General features: G+C 36.9%; 4 protein-coding genes across 4 annotated transcripts in view; 1 reads left to right on the top strand and 3 right to left on the bottom strand.

The window, feature by feature from the left end:
- The window catches only part of LOC137389932 (nucleosome-remodeling factor subunit NURF301-like), a 30,508-nt gene extending 26,993 nt beyond the window's left edge, over positions 1–3,515 (bottom strand). The window contains exons 1-7 of the mRNA XM_068076126.1: positions 3,455–3,515; positions 1,768–1,835; positions 1,536–1,644; positions 1,308–1,416; positions 1,100–1,217; positions 597–885; positions 160–246 (exon numbers count right to left, since the gene is read on the bottom strand). Coding sequence (XP_067932227.1) covers positions 160–246; positions 597–885; positions 1,100–1,217; positions 1,308–1,416; positions 1,536–1,580 — 648 coding nt within the window. The 5' untranslated portion in view covers positions 1,581–1,644; positions 1,768–1,835; positions 3,455–3,515. The remainder of the gene's footprint in view (positions 1–159; positions 247–596; positions 886–1,099; positions 1,218–1,307; positions 1,417–1,535; positions 1,645–1,767; positions 1,836–3,454) is intronic.
- LOC137387832 (uncharacterized) lies at positions 1,764–15,984 on the bottom strand. The gene is made up of 12 exons (XM_068074348.1): positions 14,812–15,984; positions 14,368–14,488; positions 13,956–14,074; positions 13,137–13,342; positions 10,491–10,730; positions 7,410–8,012; positions 6,785–7,248; positions 6,056–6,190; positions 5,004–5,955; positions 3,985–4,095; positions 3,455–3,816; positions 1,764–1,835 (listed from the first exon to the last, which is right to left on the bottom strand). The coding sequence occupies exons 1-12, from the start codon at positions 15,930–15,932 to the stop codon at positions 1,764–1,766; spliced, it is 4,506 nt and encodes a 1,501-aa protein (XP_067930449.1). The 5' UTR covers positions 15,933–15,984.
- A 314-nt stretch (positions 15,985–16,298) lies between these two features.
- On the top strand, positions 16,299–21,940 carry LOC137400873 (aminoacyl tRNA synthase complex-interacting multifunctional protein 2-like). The gene is made up of 5 exons (XM_068087218.1): positions 16,299–16,356; positions 16,978–17,123; positions 20,096–20,236; positions 20,314–20,533; positions 21,561–21,940. The coding sequence occupies exons 2-5, from the start codon at positions 16,980–16,982 to the stop codon at positions 21,911–21,913; spliced, it is 858 nt and encodes a 285-aa protein (XP_067943319.1). The 5' UTR covers positions 16,299–16,356; positions 16,978–16,979; the 3' UTR covers positions 21,914–21,940.
- On the bottom strand, positions 21,934–24,965 carry LOC137400880 (mitotic spindle assembly checkpoint protein MAD2A-like). The gene is made up of 5 exons (XM_068087224.1): positions 24,820–24,965; positions 23,238–23,365; positions 22,998–23,149; positions 22,680–22,789; positions 21,934–22,341 (listed from the first exon to the last, which is right to left on the bottom strand). The coding sequence occupies exons 1-5, from the start codon at positions 24,893–24,895 to the stop codon at positions 22,178–22,180; spliced, it is 630 nt and encodes a 209-aa protein (XP_067943325.1). The 5' UTR covers positions 24,896–24,965; the 3' UTR covers positions 21,934–22,177.
- Positions 24,966–25,064: the final 99 nt, after the last annotated feature.

Below are 25,064 nucleotides of genomic sequence, written 5' to 3'. Positions count from 1 at the left end.
TTTTGATTATAACTTTATGAGTAAACTTTGTTAGTGACAACTTCATACCTAGCTGACTCAAAATGGTTGTCCTCCAGTCTCTGAATTTGAAAGTGAGTGAAAATTGATTTTTCTGAAAAGTATGCAGACCGAGTTAATTCTGACTGGCGTTCGAATTACCTGGTGCTTCACCCTTTTGCTATACTTGACAGCGCTAATACGAAGCTGCTGAAGCGGATTCTGTTCCAGCAAATCTTGCTGCCGTTTCTCCAACTTCTCTTTCCTTCTGATGTCCTCCTTGTCCTTGGCTGTCTGGCGAAACACAGACAGGTGACCTACAACCAGCAGCGTACGTAGACAGACAATAACACACTTTAAATACAACCAGGGTCCCAACGACTAGTAGCATACATAGAAAAAAATTAGTACATTCTGGGCATAGCATGAGAAAAACATTCTACAAGTGATGTCAGGTGCTATTTGACATCTGCCAACAATATCAACAGGCACTTGACAGCGACAAGTAACTGATCACAAATACCTTGCAAATGATGCTTAGGTAGCTGCTTCAAGACGGGATAAATTTTCTACCACGAGTCTTACAAGAATTTAGCTACACGTAAACTAGAGCCATGATTACCTAGTGAGTCGCTCCAAACGGCATTAAAGAGAACAGGCTTTATGTTACATTGAAAGAGGCCAAGAACTGTGACAAATCTGTCAGTTGTATGACAGCAGTTGAGAGCCTTGATCCAAAAGGAACGGAGGGTCGACCAATGAGGATGCATGAAACACAGCGGTATTGCCTCCTCGAATTGGATCATGGTTTCTTTAAGTGTATCCATGATGTTAGTGGGAGTTCCATATACACGGCCCTGCCATTTAAACTCACTCGCAGATGTTAAGCTACAATATAAAAGGCATTCAAAGACAACGCAATCTTTCATTGTTTGATAAAATTGCTTGATATTGGAACTCACATATCCAACACTGGCTCATTAAAGAACATGAACATTTACAGTGATTTATGAAAAAAATTCTTTGCTCACCATATGGTGGGTCAATGGATAACATACAGAGAAAAGAGAGAGTAATGAGTGCTGTTGACAGCGAATCACACCTGAACTTGTAAGAAAGATGCCGTTTCTTGTCTCTCTCTTCCTGCTGCTGGTTCTTAGAGAGCGCGTGAGGATTCTCAGTATACTGATTGATATAGTTCTTGTAGCCCGAGTCCATTCCTGACAAGAGGAGTGGACGTGATAACCGATGCAAACAACGAGTGCGCCGTGGGAAACAAAGCTAGTCTGATATTAAATCCAGCGGCTTACCAAGTTTGAAAGGGCCAGCAGGAACTACAGGTTCTGATTTGATGATATCTACTTCCTCATCATCATCCTTGGAAGCAGCCAGCACCTTGGCTATCTTCATCTCTAGCTTCTGTAACAAAACAAATCCTGTTTATGTAAAACTAACAGATTTGGGTACGAAATAGCATGATCAAAGTGATCTGGAAAGGGGCACCAGCAAACATCTTCAGACGAATGGCATGATCTTACCTGACGGTTTTGAGCTAGCTCCTGTCGAGCTTTGAGAGAAGCCATAGTTCTGAGAGCTGGTGATTTGTCTGACGAGTCTATAGTATGAGGAATGAGCGGTTTTTGAACTCTGCAAATATACCAAGTGATCGAATGTACGAACAAATATTCAGAGAAGAAATGGTGTCAGGAACAAATTTGGATGAAACAGGTGACCGGAATTATGAAAATTGTCAAGTCATATAAAACTTACGAAGGGATGACCTTGGCCTTGTCATTGACGATGCGCAGTGAGACGAGTTCATCAGCAGAACCTTTTTTCTGTAAAGCAAGATTTTGCTAGGTAAACGAAAATTACAAGGAAAATAAGGCAAAACGTTTTTGCCAAGTTTACAAAAAGATGGGTAATGATTATACATGTGAACCAGATGGTATGCTAGCTCCAGTTATGAAGTACACCGCTGCTACTGAACTAAATATATATGTATTGCCATATCCACAGCTGGCATTCCATTTGCTAGAATTTGTAAAATTCTATAAACTGCAAGGAATCTTTAAATAAAACACAGAAAGGCCACAGCTGACCATTCGCACCATGTCCACTGCAGTGTATTAGTTTCCTTTTAAGCATATTCACATTCAATTTAAATTATTAGTAGTTTTTAGATGAATGGCAAATTATTCAAATGTACATTTAGATTAGTTTTTGCTGGCCATTACATAATCTAAAATACCACTGCTAAGAATTATGGGAATGTTCAAAGGCATTATCAATGAAAAAAGAAGCATCTAGATGCTCGAGACTCCACATTTAACTATGTTGTTTTTAAGAACTCGATATAATGCAGTGCACCTTCAGAGTCCTAGAAGCTAGTCATCTAGCAGTTGTCTAGCCTTCAAGCCTATATCACAGTTATAGAAAACGAGATAGATTCTTTCGAAATTTAACAAAAACAATTTTTTTCGGATTTGCTTTGAAACTAAATTTAGAATTGTTTTTCTTTGTCTGCCTTCTAAGGGGTGATACACTTGAACCTTGCCAACTACTCATTTTTACTACCAACTAAACATTTTTACTGTTACTTACATACAACTGACGTAAAAGCGCGCTATACAGCCTACAGGGCAGTGATTCATTCCCAAAGCAAAGCTAAAATTGTTGCCTTGGATGGCCTTGAAAGATACGCGATAACGATATTCTACCAACAAATAATTAAATCGAATTAGTTTATCAGTAAAACTGGTTGTATACTAGCAAATGAAGTACATATTCAAAAGATTCGTTTCAATAATTTTCTGTATTTTTATTAAACAAAACAAATATGCTTATGGCAGACCTTTTGATAAGTTTGCAATCAGATAAAACTATGCGCGACGCTAACAGAATTAGAAAGTGGCAGAAATGATGACAATGCTATGCGCTCAAAATCCAACATGTCAAGCCTTGTACTGCTACCATTAAACAACGTAAGCCAAACGCATCAATGCCTGCAATTGTCACCAAGTTTTAAACTATTTAATAAAAATTTTAAAAATCTAATTAGTATTTACAGAACAGCTAAAATTGGAAAGTCAACATTTTTGTCTAAGTAAAAATTTAAAAAGTTTAACAAATGATAAAAACATGATGAATTGTTGGTTAAGTTGATATCCAAAATCCTTAAAATGCTGCAATAAAGCTAAAATTTGCAATTATTGTTACAAAGCATTATAAATTTTAATCATTCGATTTATGCAACGAAAGAAAGTTAGTCGAGTTCGTGATATTTAGCAACCATAGAGAAAACACAGGATACGAAAAATAGCATGACTCTTTGTGTGCTTGTATGTCAGATCATAAAATATATAAAATATATTATTCGCCAAATGCATAATTTTGAATTAAAACGAGGTTATGTAAAAAAGTTGGTCAATATTGAGCTTTGCGATGCTCAGCGTACCTGTATTGTGGTGAGTGTAGTATGTGCATCATTTCTCAAGGTCCGGGCATCAACTGTAACAGTCGATCGTTTACCGTCCTTATCAACAAGAACAACGGTCTGCGGAACAATTCCGCCGGTTAAATTCTCATCTTTACGAGGCCGAATCATCCTTGGCTGACCACCTTGCGTGAAAATTTGTGGTTTCACTTGTTTGCTGATCAGTGGCGTTGGCTGCACAAGCCGCTTAGGTAAAGTCGGCTGCACAAGACGTTGAATTGGCGCACTTATGATGGGTCTGATAATGCTGGCTGAAGTCACAGATGCGCCGGTCTTGTTCACCAATTTCATAGCGAATTGACTTTGAGAGCCAGGAAATGAACCTAGCAATAAATAGCAAGTACAAGCATGACTTGAGGGTAAATAGAAATAGAGCTGTCAAGCAAGAAAAATTTTTGCAAATGTCTACCCAGTTGGTAACATCAACCATGGTTAAGGTAAAAGAGCCAGAGAAAAACTGACCAACGAATCCCAAACATTCGTGACAGTACCTGGTGTCTGACCAGAGAGATTGATGACCTTAGCTTCCCCAGTTTGGGTCTTGAGTACAGTTGCACCGTCACTTGCAGTACCAATAAGAATCTTCTGCGGCGTAGACTTAACTGTGGTAACGGGAGAAAGAAGGCAATACTTAGACGTGGCAGGGACACCAACGCTAGTCACTGTGCTAGTGGTGGTGGAAGTGTTTGAGCTAACCACTCTGTTCACAATAGATGACACTTCTGCCAACAGAATATATACTGTATTTATGACCAGTGTAAAGGAGTACATCAGATTCCTCAACATTACAATATTGGCTTGCACTACAAGTTACATTTTAACATTTTCAAAAACATCGCACGATACGTTAGCTTTATCTTTGCCACATGATCCGAACATCTGTCCTGCATTTTAATGCACTCTATACCCACTATCCAAATATTCACTTGCTGTAACACACTGGCCAATAAGTGAGCCTGTGCTCACTTCATATGCGTACAGCCAAACGGCATGATTGTAGAAAACACATTGAAATCCACACCCCATCGTGTAGTATGACATTGCAAAACATTTTACAAACCCAATAAAAATTTGGATCTAAAATTGGTAACGATGAAGATGAGATGCAAGATGATGCAAATGAAGGACCAATAAGAATGCAGAATCTATGAGGATGCATATGGAGGACCAGTAAGGATGTAGACGCAGATATAATTAGAATTCAGATGAAACCAAAAAGATGAAGAGAGACTCTTTATGAGATGAATAAACCATGACAACTATATGTAACATTTGAATATAAATAAACTGGTCAATCCCTAACAGAAATGGTTGTAGAGGTGATATTTTCAGATTTGGAAATGAGGTCAATAAAGGTAGGGGATAAAGTGCAGACAAGTTTTGGTAAAATCTATGTGGCAGACAGACGTGCTGATCTACTAAGAGGTATAAGGCTAAGAAGGGCTTATCCAATCTAGCTATCCATTGAGTTATCCATCCACTCAGCTAGCAAAAGAAAAATAAAAATCACCTGAAGTAGACAGTTTGCCAGACTTGTCTGATATGATCCTCATAATCCCACCATGGCTGCTGACAGACGGAGAACCTTGTTGAATCTTTTGGACTACCTTGGTAAATGGAGGCTTCGTGCCGTCATTGCTTGACACAACGACTGTGCCTACAGCACCTGTTGAGTTGGTTCCTCTCAACAGTTTAATGGGCATTCCAGCTGAGTTTCTTATTACCTCAATGTTAGTAGCCAGTTTACCCTGGTTTGGCAGGGTCACTATTTGATTAGTTCCAAGCACTTTCTGGTTTGAAACGACAACCTTATGATTCGATGCAGACAATTTCTGGTTTCCCACGGAAACCATTTGGCTGGGTATAGTAACTATCTGGTTGGCTGACGAAGGCGTAACAAGAGTAACAGACTTATTACCAGTCTGAGGTGACACATTCAGTACCTGTAACGTAGGTTTAGCATTAGCAGACGTCTGAGCATTGGTAGAAAGTGTGATTGACTTTGGAGAAGCGATTGTGGTGAGTAGAGTCTGAGGCGTAACGACTGTCGTAGTGACTGTATTCAGAAGACCAGCCGCCTCACTCGACGGCTGTGTTGATGGATGCTCCGACTTATATTGGTCTACTGTCGCTGTCACAGGAACAGTGATAACAGCAGGCTTTTTGCCGTAAGTCTTTAAAACGTGGGCAGGACCAGCCTGACTCCCTGTCACTTTACTTACAATTGTCTGTTTGATAGCTGCAGTTGCATTCTTACCCCAACCAACTATGTTACCAAACTTGTCAAGGTTTACAATTCCTTGGGTCGGCGTTTTAACAAGCTTAGTCTGAGGGACAGCGAGAACTTTCACCGCATGAGTGCCACTGGAAGCTGTAGATACATCGTCAGCCTGGCCGAGCTTTTGTACAGGACCAGAAACTTCTGCTTTATAATTACCATTCGCTCCGCTGGAAACATTCACCTGAAAAAAAGGAAACAAATATAAGGGAGACCAGAATGAGACACCAAACAAGCCTCACCGCAGGTTGAAGAATAACAGTTTTAGATTGCTAGCAACCTACCAACTTGATGCTTTGGCACCCAGAAGCAGTTTTGATGATGATGGGCGTGTCTTTAGGTTGACCTATATTACTCGCTGATGTGCTTATGATAATCTGTTGCTGAGTTGATGCTGCTACGGTATTTTTGTCACTCACCTGTAAAGAAAATGATCATACTCTTGTACTCAAATGTTGCACACGTCCTTTATTGACAATGGACGGGTGTGAAGCAAAGATGTTATGGCACAAGGGTGTTTTCTTCGTTTGTAACAGTCTAAGACAAGACTGGTGACAAAATGAATGAATTTTTTAGCCTATTTAACTAATCTGAAAATACTGTTAGATCCTCATACTATGCCTCCTTGACAGTTTAGGTAAACAAACCTCTGTTGTGGTCGGCAATGTTAAAATACAATTAATAACTCAACCAAGATTAAAAAATATGCTAAGCCTGACGTTGTATTGAGCAATGCGCTTCTCTCTTGTTGTTGTCAAAAAAGGCAGTATTAACACATCCGAGAGAGTACAACAGTGCAACGGCAGCCACGAGAAAAATCAGTGACCAACTCCATTTTGCTGTCAAAAGGGAGCAATTCGAGTCCATATGCAGTTACTGCCCCAACACACAACACAAATTGTAACCTCAACCCGTTGTGAATTGTAACCTCGACCGGTGGTGAGCAGGTTAGGCGCTCAGACCCCTACACGATGATGCACAAACTTGAAAACAAGCTCATGTAGATGTCTTACTTCAGAATCAACAGTTCCATCCAGCTGGTCCTCATATCCAAGAGCGCTGTTTTCATCGTCAACACGAGAAAGCTCGTCCATATCGTCTAGGCTATCCGATGTCTCACCAGCCTCCTCATCTGTGTCCATCACCTGTCCATCATCGCTAGCCCCCAGATCACCATCGCTTCCTTCCATTTCACTATCACTCCACACTCTCCCCTCTTCATCCTCTTCACCAATTTCACCAGATTCAAGACTGCCAAGCTCGTCGTCTCCACTCATTTCTGCACTACTGTTCATCTCATCGATCACATTCACCAAACCATTATCGAAATAGTCAACATCGGATGGAATGTCTTCTTCGCTGTCACTTGATTCACCAGAGAACTCGTCTAACCCCTCATCCATGAAATCCTCACAGCCATCTGCATCATTTCCACCAATGATTACCTGAGTCTTCTCGTCAGAGACACCGTCAGCTGCTGTTTAACAAAATGATGCCATCTTGTACCTCAAGATAATGGCAATTCAATAAATGATACACTGCCAAGCAAGAGACATAGCAACCATATATAGGAGATTTTAAATATAAAATACTTTCAAGTAGACTAAGTAATATGAAGTAATATTGATATAGGCTTACCTATGCCACTAGCGGTGACTTCCCCCAACACAACAGTCTGGCCGAGGTTTGCTTCAACATCCTCTACTTCATCTAAAGCAAGCCCTTCCTGTAAATCTAGAGCTTCGTTGTCCAAATCTTGACCTTCATATAATTGTGTCTCTTCCATCAGATCTCTAGCGTTTGATTCGTTGCTAGCTGCCTGATCAATGAGTTCTTTGACAACATCAGTCTCGGCAGCGATATCAGTAGTGACAACGGACTCCTCAGCGACTACAAACTCTTCAGTGATCACTGCCTCCTCTGTAGCCACTTCCTCTACCAGTAGATGCTCAGGAACCGGCTCAGATGTTGATATGTCGCTTTGCAGCATTTCTATGTCTAGATACTCAGGGTCAGTGCCTTGAGACTTGTCAATTTCAATATCAGCCAAAGTTTTTGCTATGGGCTCATTGTCAGCCACGCTTTGTAGCTGCCCTTGCGTGGACAAAGTGGGCTCCGAGTCTTGATTTTCGATTGTCGTTGTTGATTTGTCATCTGGGTTTGGTAAAAGACGTGAAAGTTTTGCTGTCTGATTGCCAACAAAGTCAGAGAGCTCCAAGGTTATAGGAGTAACAGCTGTTTCTACAAAAAGTAATATACATGTATAATCCATTATATAGTCAGACTACAGCAAATATTTAACATGAAAGCTGCCGTACATCACGCAAGAGCTTGGCTATACGTTCAATTCAGATCAAATAGCGCATGAATTTTCTTAAAAAATTAACATAGTTTATATATTTTGATATACAATCAAACACGGATAACTCGCCCACAGATAGCTCGAACGGATTTGTTCGGTCCGTTTCCATGCAATGATAAATAATATTGCTTTAGATAATTCGAACTTAACATCAAGTTGAACAGTTTTTTGCCAAACAGCTACCAAAACGGTTGTTATCACTTTAGAATATCACTTCATTCCAAGCCATAGAGATAAACACAAACTTTTAGTAGTTCTTAGGCGTCATTATTACCACCATCGACAAAATATTTTCTTTAAAGGTTGACTTGCAACAAAATTCACATTACAGTTATTTGGTATCAAAAGATTCACCTGTCTTACTCTGTTGCGTTGTAGGTGCAAAATATGTGGGAATGTGATTACAAGCTCTTAAAAGCTAAAAAACGAACAGTTAATCGCAGCCACACGAGACTGCCGTAGTTTGGATTCTCTTTCCAAAACGGCTCAAATGGGACGTAGATGTACAAGATGGTTTCTGTTTACACTTTCATGCAACCTCATTCGTCGAAATATTTTCACAAATATACTTCCCGCATTTAGTAAAACCACGTCTATTATTCTTACGAGTCTGTTTTATCGTCATTGTAATGCTGTCACTTTTAGCACTGATATCTTATAACTTACCGTAAAAATTTGTTTAATTTTTTAACCTAAGCTCGAAGGAGTACATATCATTATCAGATAATCATGACGAGCCTGTTGACCACCTGTGATAATCGAAAAGTGTTGCAGAAATTATTTGCGAAGTATTGGGTCACATGATCAGATTAGAGCAAGCCGAAACAAAACTGTAAAGTAGCGAGCATCTATACTTGATACGGGGTCTTCGCTAGAAAACCCGAAGTATTTGTCATAGTGCTACGATATGTTTTATATTGAGCTTTTTATCGGCCTTTCAATTCACGTGAGAACATCAGGTGACAAAACAATAACAAAATGTAATGACAACATCAGAGAAATAAACTGATTCCAATCTACGACGGCTTTTCATTTTTGAGCTTTTAAGAGCTTGTAATCACATTTCCAGATATTTTGCACCTACAACACAGCAGAGTAAGACATGGTGAATCTTTTGATATCAAATAACTGTAAAGTGAATTTTGTTGCAAGTCAACCTTTAATGACCTTTCTACATGTTGGCAGAAGGTAAAACTTTACCAAACATACGCTTTGCGGTGGCCCATGGAAAGCAAGGGAAAGCGTGAAAACCTTGGAATAAACTTAAAGTAAAATCGGCAAAATTGATCTTGGTTAAAACGCTCAGAAGAAAAAGATGTCTTTTTTCTGAGCGTTTTAACCGCGATCAAGTTTTGCCAATTTTAATCTGAAAACGTCCTGGCAGACATATCACCTAAATCAATAAACAAATCTTAAGTAATAGAAAAATAATTATACTTTCTGATAAAAAATATGAAAACTTTACATGAAAGGCCTTCTAACTTGCAACAAGCAATTTATGCTTTTGATTTATATAACTTGTATATGTACATGTATCTACTGATAAGTACATGCACTTGTGACAGTGCTCTGATAACTTGAACACTTCGCTCGGTCCCGTGAAGTTTGAGTTATCCATGTTTGACTGTATATATAAACTTATATTGATTATATATTGATATATTTACATATAGTCTTTCAATTGAATATTAACAATTTGAAATTTCATAATGGTGAAATGCTCAACTGACAGTCTTCCTGCTATGTGTACAGCAGATAGGCACACCTAATGTTGTAATGTTAAGTCATTGACACTTGGTATATAATGTCAAGTTGTCTACACCTGAAAGATCAAGTTGTCTACACTTGCCAGATCAAGTTGTCTACACCCGAGTTCAAATTGTCTACACCTGCCAGATCAAGTTTTCTACACCTGAGAGAACAAGTTGTGTACCACTGAGAGCTCAAATTGTCTACACCTGCCAGATCAAACAAGTCACGTAGTTGTTAAAGTTAAAAAACCTTTAGTGACAAATTTTTTCAACTACGGACCTTAGTGTGAAACAAAAATTCTGGTTCTAACTCCATAAGCTGAATTACATAGCTGTACTGTGCTGCCCTGACAGTAGGTTTTTACATGGGCATAACGTTATGTTATTTTCACATTACAAGACAACATACACACCTATATACTATAATATGTTTATGCAAAGTGTCGGTGTAGTAAGAAGAATGCAAGATGCTCTATATATCCAACTCTAGTAGTAACAAGACCACTATAAAATGTTATTTACACACTTCAAGGTACATCATTCTAAGTATGAATTCAACAGCGCAACAATTTAAGAAAACAATGTCAGACTACGGAATGCACTCACTGATTGTAACACTCGCTCCACCATCACCCACTGGCTGAGAGCCAGGTACGGTAGTGGCAACTTTCATGCTTGCTTTCTGATCGTCATCTGCTGAGACACCAGCCTTTTCCACTGAATTGTGTTTGCCTACAACATCTGATGTGTCTGGCTTGTTATTTATCTCACTATTCCTGGCATTCACAGCATCCTTGGTATCTCTGGTTTCTTTCAAGTCCTCTTCCTGCAGTTTTTCTAGCTCGACTGCAACATATATCCACAAAGTATCGGAATTGATGGCACCAGCGGTTGTCAAGGCTAGATGCAGTTACAGCAGCAACATTGTTGAACTACGCTTTGGTGGGCCTTTGCATGAAATGAGTTGCCCAAGTAAATAATAGATTAAACAGCGCAAAGAGGGAGAAGATTAGTAGAAGATTTGAGAAGCCTGCGTTTTGTTCAACCTTATGTGCACGCATTACATACAGAGGACATGTACTAACATGACTTGGCAGTCCATGCACAATGATGAGAATAAAACTAATAACCTCAATACTCACTTTCATCAAGTTTGTCTGCTTTCTTTTGTATTTACCAAGTGCTACCGGACTTCAATATAATGAATTTTGTTAAAACAAATTACACAAAGCAGTTTAGTAAAACAAAAACCCTACCAAAAACAAACCATTTACATTTAATATGCTCGGCCAAACAACAGCCATATTTTATTAAAAGTCAAAGATTACATGGGGGACGATTGAATGAGGCTGAATAAATACTACTTTCGAAAATTTACACTAAAGATATGTCAATAAGTAGTGAAGGAATAACTGAATTAGTTCAATAACTAGCCTAGCTATTCTATTAGACATATTCATAATAGAAGTGTGAGCAAAACTAAGCAATTCTACAGACTCTTAATGTCTATGTAAAGACTAGCTTAACAACCATAACATGAAAAATGTTAACATCACGTGTAGCAAGTGATAGAGTATACACATGATGTGCCTACAACAAAAGCAGTTAGTGAAAAACTTATTTTGATCAAATAATATTATCCAAATAATATTTCATTATCAAAATAATAAATACTATTTTGATGCTATTATAAGGCTAAATTTCTAAATAAGGCTAAAATAAAACTTTCAGATACAACAATGAGTGACGTAGCACTCGTAACTGAAATATAAGACCGTTCCATAGCAAATGCTGTTAGAGGTGTTAGCCTAGATGTTAAGTCCGAGATGCGTTAAGTGTGGTTATTTTATATGTGGTACAACCTTCCCTTTTTGACAAATCTGTTACTTTTCATTAGTTGGTATTTGGTGAAATGAGTAAGACCATAGCTTCCAGCAGATTTTATAGACATAAGAAATAAGTCTACGATAAGATAGTTTTTTCTACAGTTTAAAGGATCACACTGAAAATGATGTTGGTAAAGAATCAAAATTTTCTGCATCATGTCCTAATACAATGAAGACTGAAAGTTTGTACTGGTTTTTTCTCACTAAAATGCATGGTTGAAAAATCGAGGAGCGATTGTCAAATAGGCAACCAAATACTGGGCTACATATTAGGTCACATTTAATACCACGAGTAGAGCCGACAACTTGGAAGTTAAGAATAAATATCTCCTCTAACTTTCTTTGTATTAAACAATCACGTTTCGCTGAGTCTTGCTGGTTAAAAACTAGCCCAAACCAGTCCAGCTCAAAATTTAGCTTTGTGACACCACAATGAACAAGCTCGTTCTTGACACAGTTGCGTTTAATCTGCTTTTATTGGCTTTTAAACCGATTTTGTAAAGCTTTAGTTTACCTCATTCAAGTGAGTAACCCATTCTTTGTGATTGGCAGTACACACCCAAGACATATAGCCACTATTTCCTGCATTTCCACGCTTCAAATGGTTTCGAAGATTCTTCGACTCCAAATCATAGACACAGTAAAATCCGAATGGATTCGACACCATTTCGCTTCGCAAATTTTGTGTGAAAGCATTCACAGTGAGACTACTATTCGATGAAACAGAAACTTTCACCGCCAATTTATTCGAATCGATAATACACAGTTAAGCTCTTCCCAGTAGAAGTAAAAAAACTCAGCACTTTCATCACACAACCACACGGGTATATTCTAGCTACTATTGTCAATGATAGGTTGGTCGTACGACAATTATGTGATATATACCTTTTTATTTACTTTATTACCTTATTCATTAAATAACTGAACTTACCAATTGTACAGATTCCCACTGCACTGGTGCCGACCTCTGCCTAAGCGTAACTCTTCTAATATAAAAAATGGTTTTTCACTAAAAGGGTTTGTCTTCTTGCGAGCTTTAAAGTAATTATGTAGCAAGTAGTAAATTCTGTTAGTACAACAAACGTACGAGGCGTTAATTGAAAAGTGACCATGACCTGAATGCGAGTCTACTTTAGCAAGTTGTTTTGAGGAGTGCATCGCTAATCTTGGAAAAAACAATAAAGTGCAACTCTGAATTGTTGAAATGGTAGAGTTTGAATTCGTAGGCAGGGGTCAACTCCGAACCCATTCAAAGCAGTGATTTTTAAAATTGAACATGGAAGGGAACTAAATGTTTCATTATCCATCTCGCTGCCAAGTTGTTCTACCTTGTGAAAGTCAAGGACGAATTTATGAAGAAACCTACTGTCTTCCTTGGTCAGATAAGACTGGCGCTGTCCACGTCTCTCCTCTGTTAGATGCACAGTGATGGCCATGTGCTCAAGGATCTCTTCGCGTCGCTGCCGAAGAACAGACACTAGCTGCCGCTCCCACTTCTCATCAAGGCATTCGAGGAGCCTGTCAAACTGCTTGGCAGTGCTGACATATGTCACGTCGCCATTAGAGTCCTCTCTGTAAAACAACAAAATTAAGCAAAAGCCTATCCTATGGGATGCATATTTAGGAGATGAATGGTAACATACACATAAGAGGTACAAAGTTATAATAGAATGACTGAACTTTTATAGGACAGTGTAGGAGCCTGTTATTATCTTTGTTAATACATTCAGGCAACTGAACGTAAGATTGTGTCATTAGCAATGCTAAAAGTATTCTACTATCTTGATTGTAACAGAAAACAGCTTTGCAAAGAGCTTGTACCCAATTTAGTGAAATTAATCAAACGAATTTTCAGGTAGATGCAAGGTGAAGATTCAGTAACAGCAGAACAAACGTACTACTTATTAAATAATTTTTAAACAAACCATGCAGTAACAATTCGATAAAATTGACGATCAGCTCTGTTTCCCACTCTGATAGTTATACGATCACTTGACAATGCTTGCTTTTGACAAATGTAAAGTTCTAAGAAAATCTTTATCAACCTATATTTTAGAATGACCATGAGCCTAATGAAGACAAATAAAACTTGTTTTGGGATACATTACTATAATAGCACAGAAAGAACTCAGTGCTGATTTATAACAGTGCTCTATTCCTCTGCATAAAAAATGACTCTACTAACATGATGATTCTTCTGACAAGAAACCAGTATTTTCGCCAGTGCCTGTCAAAGCCGAGTGGATCATTCCGGTTCATTGAACGCTTCTCCGTCGAGTTTATGCAGTCGGTAACACCTGGAACCTAAAATGAAAGGAAATTAATATGAAGAATCAATGTGTCAAGGTATCTGTAGTTCAAAGCATTAATAATCTCCATTCATAAGTTCATAGTTATGCATAGATGGATAGTATATTATGGATAGTATATTACTCAAAACTACAGTTCCCATATAATGTACTTTTGTTTTATTTTTAGATGCACATACAGAAAGAATGATAAATCAGTTCAGTATGTATCTAGAAACAATTCATCCATACCTGTCCAAACTTCAGTTTTAAAAAGTTACCATCTAGTCCAAAAAAGCAATAGCCTACCTCACTGTCCGAGCATACATTACATGCCCAGTCACCTTCTGGCAGCTGGTCCAAGGGTGGATCCAGACAGTACAGATGGTATACACCAGAACACTTGTCACAGCATAACACATCTCCAGTCCTAGAATATTAATTTGAATTTATTTAATGAACAAGTTTGTACTTTACCAGATTTGCACAATGAATAACCTGTCTCTTTCAAAAACTTGCAGCAATAACAAACTAATAGTTCAATAAAAAGCATAACACATTATCAAAAACATTTGGAGACATGTCAAGATAAGATGGAATACAACGACATAACAAAAGTGCAGTTAATAATTATAATATATAGTAATAGATGCAAAAATAACAAATCTCCAAGCAATAAAAAATCAAAGGAAATAGTAAATATGAAATGATTAAAACCATCCTATTTTTTCAAATTGTGACTAAGCTACTTACTTTTGACAAACTCGGCAATGATCTTCATATTTTATGAAACCATCAGCGCTAAGTTCTTCTCGTATGCTGTTTGATGAAAGGATAAGATTGCACAATACTTCTAGAACATTTAGCTTTTTCTCAACAGCACCATTCAAATAGTCAGGCTCCGAAATGTAACCCAAAGCTAGTTGGAATTCTTTGTCACTATCGCTGCGAAGGTATTCTCTAATAACATGAGGATATGTCATGGCATCATTGAAAAAGAACAAACTATTCATACTATCTTTCAAATCAACAGGACCAAATGAGGTTTGATTGTTGTCTTCTTCTCGTAAAAGCGTCTTTATCAAACAGCTGTGCACTTCATGGATTAATGGATTGTATTCAAATTCTAACACATCTGTCATCGAAGCAATGAATTCTTCAAAGATGAAGGGTGAAAGGCGAAGGATTTGTCCATAAACACGCAATATTTCGTAGACTCCGGCAGCTCTCAATACATACTCTTTAGCTATGAGAAGATCGTCAGAACTCGGGGGAAGTTTAAGAGTAGGCATATCATCTGGTAAAAACTCCGGCATTGGAGCATAAACCGAACTCGATGACAACGGCTCACTAGTTGCAGCATCTTGAGAAAAATTTGCACTAGAGTCATGAGTTGAATCTAAGTCTCCATCTACACCAACATCATTGCTTACAGTTTTCTCCCCATTAGTCAAAACAGAATCATCATTCAATATTGAATCATCGTTGTCACTGTCAGAGTATTGGTCTACATTGACACCAATAGTATTTTCTTCATTTGACAGAGAATCTTTAATTGCCATTTTGAGTTCTATGTCTGATGATTGATCATCGTCTTCGCATTCTTCTGATTCCAGGTCGGACTCTGAGGCCTTGTCATATTCTAAAACTTGTCTAATGAAATCTCGACTAGTCATAGAACTGTTACGCGACTTGCCATTGTTATCGTAACATGATGGCGTGTTAGAGCGAGAACCATCAGGGGTTTCCCTCGATTCAAATTTCAATGAGGATTTCCACGGTTTGTCCTCCGCCTTTTTCTTCTTAGTTGAGCTACCGCGCGGTTTTTTGACAACTTTCTTCGGTTGTGTGCGTTTCTTCTTTTTAGGAGGCATCGTTTAACACCAGAATCAGCACATTAAACGCACGCATTAACGAATAAAATAATTTTTCGAGCTTAAGAGGGGTTACACATTTCAGATCGCATATAAAGGCTTAAATTAAAGCGGTGAAAATACGACGGCGGCCATCTGTAGAACAATACCACGTGACCTTTCATAACAACGTCATCTTAGCTTTTTAGCGATTCGGTTATAGCTTCAGTTCTACAAAAAGAACGTTGGAGCTCCTGGCCGAAACTCATCAGACATCCTTTAGCGGGATCCGTAAACTTGCCAACATAAAATTACCTATTCCAAGTTTTTATCAATATTTTTACGCTATAAAAATTAATTGTTGTATTGAGATTCGGTTTCATATTGTAGCAGCTTTATGGCTTTCAGTGACATGTAAACATTGGCTGCCAAAGTCATACAGAGTGTAAATTGCAGTTATTTGTTCGTTTCTTATAAAAATCATTCTGCCATACTGTGAATGTTATTATCTCCTGCTATTCTCACAATTCTTGAAATATTGCAGTAGTTCTCATATTTATCTAGCTGTCTCCAATGAAACCTTGTGATTTGTCAGTAGGTTGTTATTTCTAGTAATCATCACATGATGTAGAAACACACGACTAAAACATGTCTCTTGTAACACGTACATGTATGTATTATGAGAAACAGTTTTTGTTATTTATTCGCGAAATCGCATTGTGTTTTCATTTCAACAGAACAAAGAAATTTACGTAAAATTATTTTACCATTCACGTTCGTGGTATCACTTCTGTATTCAATGAAACTGTTTTCATGGCATACAGTATCACTTACAGTCGTAATTTTGCAAATATTGTCTGTGCTTAAATTCTTCGTGTGCGAGTTGATTTTTATTATTTTTATGTAGGTAGATTGAAGCATCACATTCTTGAATAGTGTATCACTGCAAATAGAAGAGGAATAAACTTAAATTTCAGGGATTTTTTGATTAAAATGTTGGCAGTATTTTGACAAAATGTTTGACAAGCTGTGAATCTAGTGTACATATATTCATGATATTTTACAGCTATGAGTACGGCTATGTATCATGTGAAACCTCTTCATGGAACTACACATGTTCAAGACTTGCCAACATGCATGTATCACATGAAGAATCAATCTGGACCTGATGTTGTAAATAAAGGCACTAGCCATTTTGCTTCACCAGTATCGGTGGGTTTTGCTTGTGTTAGATACTACTCATACTAGTTATTTGAAAAGATCTTTATCGTATTTGGCTTTAGGGCTTATGGTTGATGGCGTTTGAACAACACAGACCTTGATACATTTCAAAATAACACTCCTAAATTGTGGTTTCACGCTGGAAGTTTCTCTACAATCTATGGCGCCTTACAGTGACTCGAGTTTGCAACTCATTGATAAGCCGAGTTATATTTACAAACTCGAGTTTGTAAAAATAAGGTGCAATATATTGGTATTACAGTAGCATAACTGTAGATCTGGTTATATTAACAATGGTACATCAATAGGCACCCGTTAACTAATAGAAATTAAACTATGTATGTACTGTAAAACTAGAACTAATGGTGAATTAGAGTGTCCCGAGTTTGCAACTCGAGTTGATAAACCGAGTTATATTTACAAACTGGACTTTGTAAATATAACTCGCGTTACACAACTCAAGTTCATCAAAAACACAGGCCGAGTTTTTTCAACAGCAACTCGAGTTCAACAACTCGGCTTGAGAACATGGAGCGCGAGGCGAGGCACTGTAAGGCGCCATACTAAACAACTCATCATTTCATTTTCTCTAGCTATATTTTTTATATGGAATTTTTTTGTGCATCATTAAACGTCGTTGACATAATTTCTATGTTTGTTCATTTCCGGTGTGCATTCAGTTTCTTGTCAGGTTCTAGAAAGAGAACTCTTTTTTTCATTTCAAAAAGAAGTGGCTCAGCCCCCACATAGATTGTTTTTTAGTTTGCTTTTTACATTCTGCAATTGTTTGTGTCTCTTTATATCTATATAAATAAATATGCGCAAATATCGCCAATATATATAATTTAAACATGTATATATATATATATTTAAATTATTATTAATCAATTATTAAATTTTATATAATATGAACAAATGCGGTTCTGTAAATGAGACACCCCAATTATTCACTTTGCTTTTTTTTTACAAATCCGGATTAGTTTTGCGTAACACAAATCAAGTTCATCAAAAACCCAGGCCGAGTTCTTTGAACAGCAACTCGAGTTCAGCAACTCGAGTTGAGAACACAGAACGCGAGGCACTGTAAGGCGCCATAACAATCACTGTTCATTTTATTTTTACCTTTTAAGGCAAAAGTGAACAGTTTTAACAAGATCCACGAGCCTACCAAGCATTCACTAGTTTCTATCCTTCAACCTTGTTTTTTTTGTAGATTAGTTTAGGAAACCCTTGAATGTATAATGTTTTAGTTTGATCCTAACGGTACATGTAGTTTGTTTATCTGAAAACCATGTAGAAGACCTGTATACATATTAACCAATTTTTATCTCTAGACATTTCATGCGTCTATATTTGCGTCTTTAGAATGTTTGTAATGCACTGTGCTTACTAGATTTTTAAATTAAATAATGTAATGTAAGTAATGTTTTAAATTAAATTTTTATGATTTTTAAATTAAATTGTAATGTTTGGAATTCTCATGTATGAAGGGGGTTGCTTTGATATATATCGCTTGATATATATCATCGATATATATCGCTAATAGATATGATATTTTTGGGTCCAAAAAAATCGATATTTTTGAAAATATCCATTTTATAATACCGTTTTGACCTTACAACTATTGTTAACAGTCTAAAAATGCTAAATAACACCTAAAATCCTCAAATACTTGCGTAGGGGCCTATTAGGCTTACCCAACACAGAAAAACAAAGACAGCCAGACTAAGTAGGTAACATTGGCTAGACCAATTAATTAGTGTATGAGTTGAGAAGAGTTTTTCAGATCTAAATTGTATTCCTTCATCCCTATACTATCTCACTGATCTGATTATCTCATGTTAAACTGTTATATTTTATTGCCTTATTGAAAGACCAGCCTGTTAAAAACCCTTTGAACTTCATAATTCATGATTTTGAATTGAACAGTCTGACACCCAGAGACAGAATTGTAAGCACATTACACTGACTCACTGAGATGACAGAGTAACTCATCTCATCATTTTCTGTCAAAATCTTTCAATGAATAGCTTCGAAGAATTCTGGCTCAGTATAAAATCTATAAATGGGATGACATAACTCTGAATGCTAGTGTTGAGTGTGTGTTTTCATCATGTGGACTGGTTCACAGCAAGTTGGGAAATCGTCTCGAGGAGGTGAAGGCTGGCAAGCGGGTGTTTGTTTACAAATACCTAAACTAGGCAAGATTCGGACATTAGAACATGCTTGGACTATCATATTGTGTATTTACTAGTTCCACTATTTTGTTAGCACTCTGCATTCTTGTCATGATTTCCAATCCAGTGTTTGACGAATATTTTTATATTTTTAAATATTATTATTATACTAGACCTACAATAAATCAAGTGTTTGGTATTAAACATTGCTGAGTGGCCCCATACAACTTAATTGAACCTATAAAATACATCAATCATAATGTAAACACCATACAAGTTCAACCTAGCTTCAAATTTGTTTCAAAATATTCATTTGTTTAAAAAATACCATAAATATAAAAATCAAAAATATCAATAAATATCATGATATATATCAGCGATACGATATTTTTAAAAATATCGATATTTTTGCCAACCCTGGTATGAAGCTGTCTTTATGCTGCTCTTCAATTGCTAATCGCAGTCAACAAAACATAAAAGTATGAAATCTACTGGTCTGATTGGCTGACATTAGGTAGTTTTGTTTATAACGCGCTCTTAGCTAGCCTTGTATTGTTACAATTTGTATATTTGTCTCTGCTGTATGTATCACAATTGACCAGATTTTTTCTTGATTCAACATTGTAAATATTATGTAATGTTAACTCGTCTAGTGTTATGGGTAACATTGCATAACTCCTGTTAGGTAGAGCAAATCAACAAGCTTTGCTTCATCGTAAATGTGAACACAGGAGTTAACATCATCCTTTGATTCTTTGAGTTTCTTTTACTCTTCACCTGTTTCAGGAACTGGTCAAGCGACAGGAGTGTATCATTGAAAAATTAGAAGCCCTCCAGTCAAGAATTTCCTCTTTGACCTCTGCAGCTTCCCAACATCATGAATCAAAAGCAGATCTGAAAGATTCTAGAGATATCAATTGTTTTAAGGTATACATTCTATACATTACACAATTGTAATGATTTTCTTACATAGCACCTTGTTTCGATCACTTTTTAAATTGTAGGATGTGGTGATAGCCTGTAGTCCTACATTGCACCCGAGGGCAATTTTGAATTTGTTAACTAAGCTAGCTACACGTCACAGCATTCTCTTAACCTACTACGTGCACAGCTCAGCCACATCTAAACCGTGCCATGACTTGTCCCGGAATGGCTTTGAGATGAATCTGGTCGGATCCTGTCGTACTGACAAGTGGATGGTTATCACCTGGATCTGGAAGGAATGTATGTCACTGAACTCTGATAATTATCCAGGACTCATAGTCTTCATTCTAGCGGTATTTTTTATTGGGTATGGCATACCGCTTTAGTTACTACGCCTCAAATGGTTGCTCAAATAAGACATGACTGCGCCAAAAGCCCTCTGCTTGCACAAGCTGTTGCGGGTAGATTACTGCACTATCGGTCAAAGCAATTTGCACACAAACATGTTTTAAATATGCCTGTCTAGTCATGCACTAATACTCAGCTCTAGTTTTTATAGAGAAGGTTCTGATGAAATCACATCTATGAACACTAGTTTTAGTCATTTCTAAAATTGATCAGTTTACAAGTGCTTTTCTAATCTAGCCAAATTAAGATGTGTAAATATTTTCAGTCTAATACTTGTGCTTGACATGTTGTGAACCATGGTGTCCTTTCAAGTCACTTGACATTTACTCATTGAACATCTTATCAGATTTACTAAGTTTTGCTGTTAATATATTAATATACAGGTACAAGTGCACACGCTTCAAGTGTATCAAAATGCAGCTTCCTTTGTCTAAGTTTAACCCAGATAAGCAGTCATACTTACTGACATAAAAACAATTATGTTAAATCAGCTCTGAAATTGTAATTGAAATCTAAATTAATTTCTCTGTTGAAATATTTCTTGAGAATACATATAACCGAGTTTTGCAGTTGTGAATTTAGTGAAATCTTTTCATTAACTTTTTACTATTAGAAACAGTGAAACAATTGTGAATTACGACTCTTAACCATTTCAGATTGCTGAAGGTGAAATAATAATTGATAAGGTTTTTCATAATGATAAAGCCTAAAATTGTTGTGCTGCCTCACTTTCAATTTACCAAGAATATGTGATTTGTACAAAAGATTCCTCGAAAGCAAACATTAAATGATGCAACGTAGGCTGCGTTTCCTAGTTGTTTATTTACACAGGTTGTAAGCTATTATTCCTGTACACATCATTGATTACCTACTATGTGCTTCGTTTCATGTATAATTCATACAGCTTTTTTCCTTGCAGGCAATGAATGTGAGATGATAGTTTCTCCCGTAAGACAAACAAAAATAGTCGGTGAAGTCAATATCTGTAGATACTTGACACGACTGCTAGGAGAGTATCCAGAGTCTCCCGTAGCGGCAACTGTTCTGGACCAGTGGCTAGATAATGCCAGTATCATTGCCCGGGGCTCCAACACAAAGCAAAATGAAGCATTGAGCAAACTGGCCCAAAGGCTATCCATGTCGAGATATATTGCAGGCAACACCGCTGGAATAGAGGATCTTGTCAACTTTTCCGCTGTCTCAAACAGTGGTTTGTCCGACAAGTGGAAGAATAACAAGCATATTAAACAATGGTGCACATTGATGAGCTAGCGTAAATCAATCTGTGCAAGTAATCAACGTAGTACTGTTTATTTTCTGTCCATGTGGAGTGATAAAATAAACAATATTACAAAGTGAACACTTCATGTACATCCTATTAAATGGGTTAGAAATAAAATTGCTCAAACATGTTGGTAAAATTGATTAATGCTAGGAGATGGCAGAGTTCTTACAAAAAGACATAAGACAATACCAACGTAAAATATATAAAATATGAAAATGATGTGAGAAAAAGGTACTAGTGCAAGGATCATCTCACTGGGGCTTGTATGCCACCATCGTGTCTACTTTATGAATCATAGTGTTGAAGGATCGAAGCTTAACCTCCTCAGAATTAGCAATGAATTGTGGTCCAGACTCTCCCCAAGTGGATGGAACATCTATGTCCTTATCAGTATAGACTAGCAGGTCAAACTCGCCTAGCAAGATATAAGTTGCACTACATTAAAGCATTTAGTGCAATCTTGCAAGGATTATTAAGAAAGCCAAAACTAGAAAAATTTGGTGACACCAACACCATGACACGTTATAAATGTTGACGATTACTATCTGCAAGGGAGCAACTGAATAGTATATTGATTCTGAATGGGAAGATAGAATAAAAGTTATTCCAAGTTCGTGCGAAAAGGTGCAAGGAACTCATCCAAAGGCTAGCTAAATGTCTGATCACTTGAATATTTTAGTTACTTCCGAAAGCTTCCCAAAACAAAAACTCTAAAAACATGTTATGACACTAAAGACATCAAGGCAGACTCACACGCTGTGTCAATAAGAGGAAGAAAGGTAACGGTAGCTGTTATCTGACGGATCACTGCCTTTATCTCACCATTGATCTCTTTCTCAGACTTAACCTTTCTAGCAGTGCTTCTATTGAAACAAAAGATAAGAAATGCATTTGCTATCACTACTCATGCAAACCACCTACAAACTTGACAAAAGCCAAAAATGTACACATTTTATGAAACTTCTGACAATAAGCATTAGGTGCGATGCGGGCAAACAGACAGTTACCACGACATTATTCTTTAGTAACATCACGCGTAGCTATAACCATAGATGATAGCTAAAAACTTACCTGTCACCTTCTTTACTCTCAACATAACTTTTATCACACTGAACGTTGAACTGCCATCGCTCTAGTACTTCATTTGTTTCGACACTCTTAATAATCACTACCAACTTCTGGACTGTCAGCGATGTCAGCCAATGTTTGACTTGTGTTAAGACCTACATTATTAAATGACATGATAACAGCACTAGTCCAAACCATATAAAGCAGCATTCAAGTTCTGATATATTTATTTATAATACCAACTTCACTTAAATACGCATTCAGTTTGTCATCGGATGTCACCAACAATGTGAGTCCATATTTCTGTTGCCGCGTGAATGACTCTTCTGGATAGATTCCTCGTTGGTATAAGATACTGTTGACTCCATAATCTGAGAGAGTAGAAACAAAGTCTCTCACTAAAAACTCAGATCAGTATAGTTAAGATTGAAAATCCACTCTTATCACACCCATTTTCTTGGTTTTATAACGGGATCATACAACTAAAGGTTAACTTGCAGTACAGCAACAAAATGTACCCATCGTTGCAGTAAATATTGCAAAGTAGAGTTTTAAAATATTTTACGTAACTGATTGAATATTGGGTGTGTTATAGAAAATTTTAACTTGAAATTTAGCAGCAGTTCTTCAAATATTATCATGAAATTTTCATACCTTCTTTGCTAGTGCAAATGCATTCGTGCAAATGAATGATTTGCGCGTTTCAGATTTGTAATAGACCTACTGACAATTTTCAACATGTTTCTAATGCATTTTGCTCTATGTTCAGATATCAAAGTAAAGCAGGTCGAAGGTTGGCTTTTATGGCATCTGAATTGGTTGCCAAAGTCGAATAGTTTTATTGCGACTTAAAATGGTTGATATAAAGTATTTAGATGGAGTTTTGTTTTGTCACATCACATGTTCCACGAGCCAGATATATGTATGCAATAGTCTTTATCCTCGTATACCAACTGAGCTTTAAAATAAAATACTATCACAGAATTGTTATACACTTAATCGATCAGTAAATGTCACAATGGCTTCAGTTTATCTGAAGCATTAAAAATGAAGGCTGTGAAGCAACAGAAAATGAATTTGTTTATTTCTACCAATAATTGCTCAAAAAAATTGCTCTTTGAATATTTTCTGTCTGGCATTATTTGTTACCACAATGTAGTGTTTAGGTTACAGTGAGTTCAGAGTAATTGTAATTATATTCTACACGACTTTGCACAAACACAGGCAATAATCAACTACCTTACAGAAACTTGTAGGAGTGATTAATCCGTTTATCAGCCAACGTTTTAGCATTGCACAAAAAGATCATGCTTAAAAAATAATCAGCACAACAAGGTCATGAGGAACTATAAGAAAGCTTTTACTGCAGAGTAATTTAGTCGTTCATTGTACATTAACTAGATAGTTCGAAAATGTTCGTCTTGCTTTGGGTTTATCGTGTGTGAAACAATAAAATAATGTGATCTTTATCCTGTAATATTATGTTATTGATGCTTTAATACCTTTTAACCTCATTGTTTTTGCGTTTGATTTTTGGAGGTACAATGATGGGAACTGAATTTGCTGACTTTGCAGTTTTCCATAGCGTAAGCTAACATTCTTAAAATGTGATGCTGTACTAAGACATTTCAGATCATTACAATATAAATATACGTTTATAGCAAATATTTGTTGAGCCAGACTTGTGAATGGTGGTGACTTGTTTGCTACTTCACAGTTCACAACACTACAGCTCACTGTTGTGACTCTTCAACACACAATTTTGGAGTGTTATCTAAAATTACACTAAGATTAGAAAACTGAATTTAAATAGTAGTCTACTTACTAAAGAACTCTGCCACTATATCCGTCGATCCTTTCAATGTAATGGCGTGTTTTTGGTCTTGTGCTGCAGCTGTCATCGTATCACAAGTAGTATTTATTTTAAGTTTCGCTCAATTCGTAAGATAGGCCAATTAAATTATGTGGTGAAATTTAATCAGTGCAGTTATCAACTGAGATGGGCGGAGATTAATTGTTCATTTGACGCGAAAACTATGGCTAACTGACTGCCAATCACCGCCCATAAGT

The sequence above is a fragment of the Watersipora subatra genome, chromosome 1, assembly GCF_963576615.1.
Source record: "Watersipora subatra chromosome 1, tzWatSuba1.1, whole genome shotgun sequence".
NCBI classification, from domain to species: domain Eukaryota; kingdom Metazoa; phylum Bryozoa; class Gymnolaemata; order Cheilostomatida; family Watersiporidae; genus Watersipora; species Watersipora subatra.
Note: the sequence above shows the minus strand (reverse complement) of the source record. Positions and strands in the feature narration are given on the sequence as shown.

Coding starts and splice junctions, on each gene's coding strand:
- LOC137387832 (XM_068074348.1), bottom strand. CDS start 15,932: ATGCCTCCTAAAAAGAAGAAACGCACACAACCGAAGAAAGTTGTCAAA. Junction 10,731..13,136: donor TTATCTGACCAAGGAAGACA/GTAGGTTTCTTC, acceptor TATATGTTGCAG/TCGAGCTAGAAAAACTGCAG. Junction 6,191..6,784: donor ATGGAACTGTTGATTCTGAA/GTAAGACATCTA, acceptor TTTTCTTTACAG/GTGAGTGACAAAAATACCGT.
- LOC137400873 (XM_068087218.1), top strand. CDS start 16,980: ATGAGTACGGCTATGTATCATGTGAAACCTCTTCATGGAACTACACAT. Junction 20,237..20,313: donor GAGATATCAATTGTTTTAAG/GTATACATTCTA, acceptor TTTAAATTGTAG/GATGTGGTGATAGCCTGTAG. Junction 20,534..21,560: donor CACCTGGATCTGGAAGGAAT/GTATGTCACTGA, acceptor TTTTCCTTGCAG/GCAATGAATGTGAGATGATA.
- LOC137400880 (XM_068087224.1), bottom strand. CDS start 24,895: ATGACAGCTGCAGCACAAGACCAAAAACACGCCATTACATTGAAAGGA. Junction 23,366..24,819: donor TATAGTGGCAGAGTTCTTTA/GTAAGTAGACTA, acceptor CTACTCTCTCAG/ATTATGGAGTCAACAGTATC. Junction 23,150..23,237: donor TGAATGCGTATTTAAGTGAA/GTTGGTATTATA, acceptor TTAATAATGTAG/GTCTTAACACAAGTCAAACA.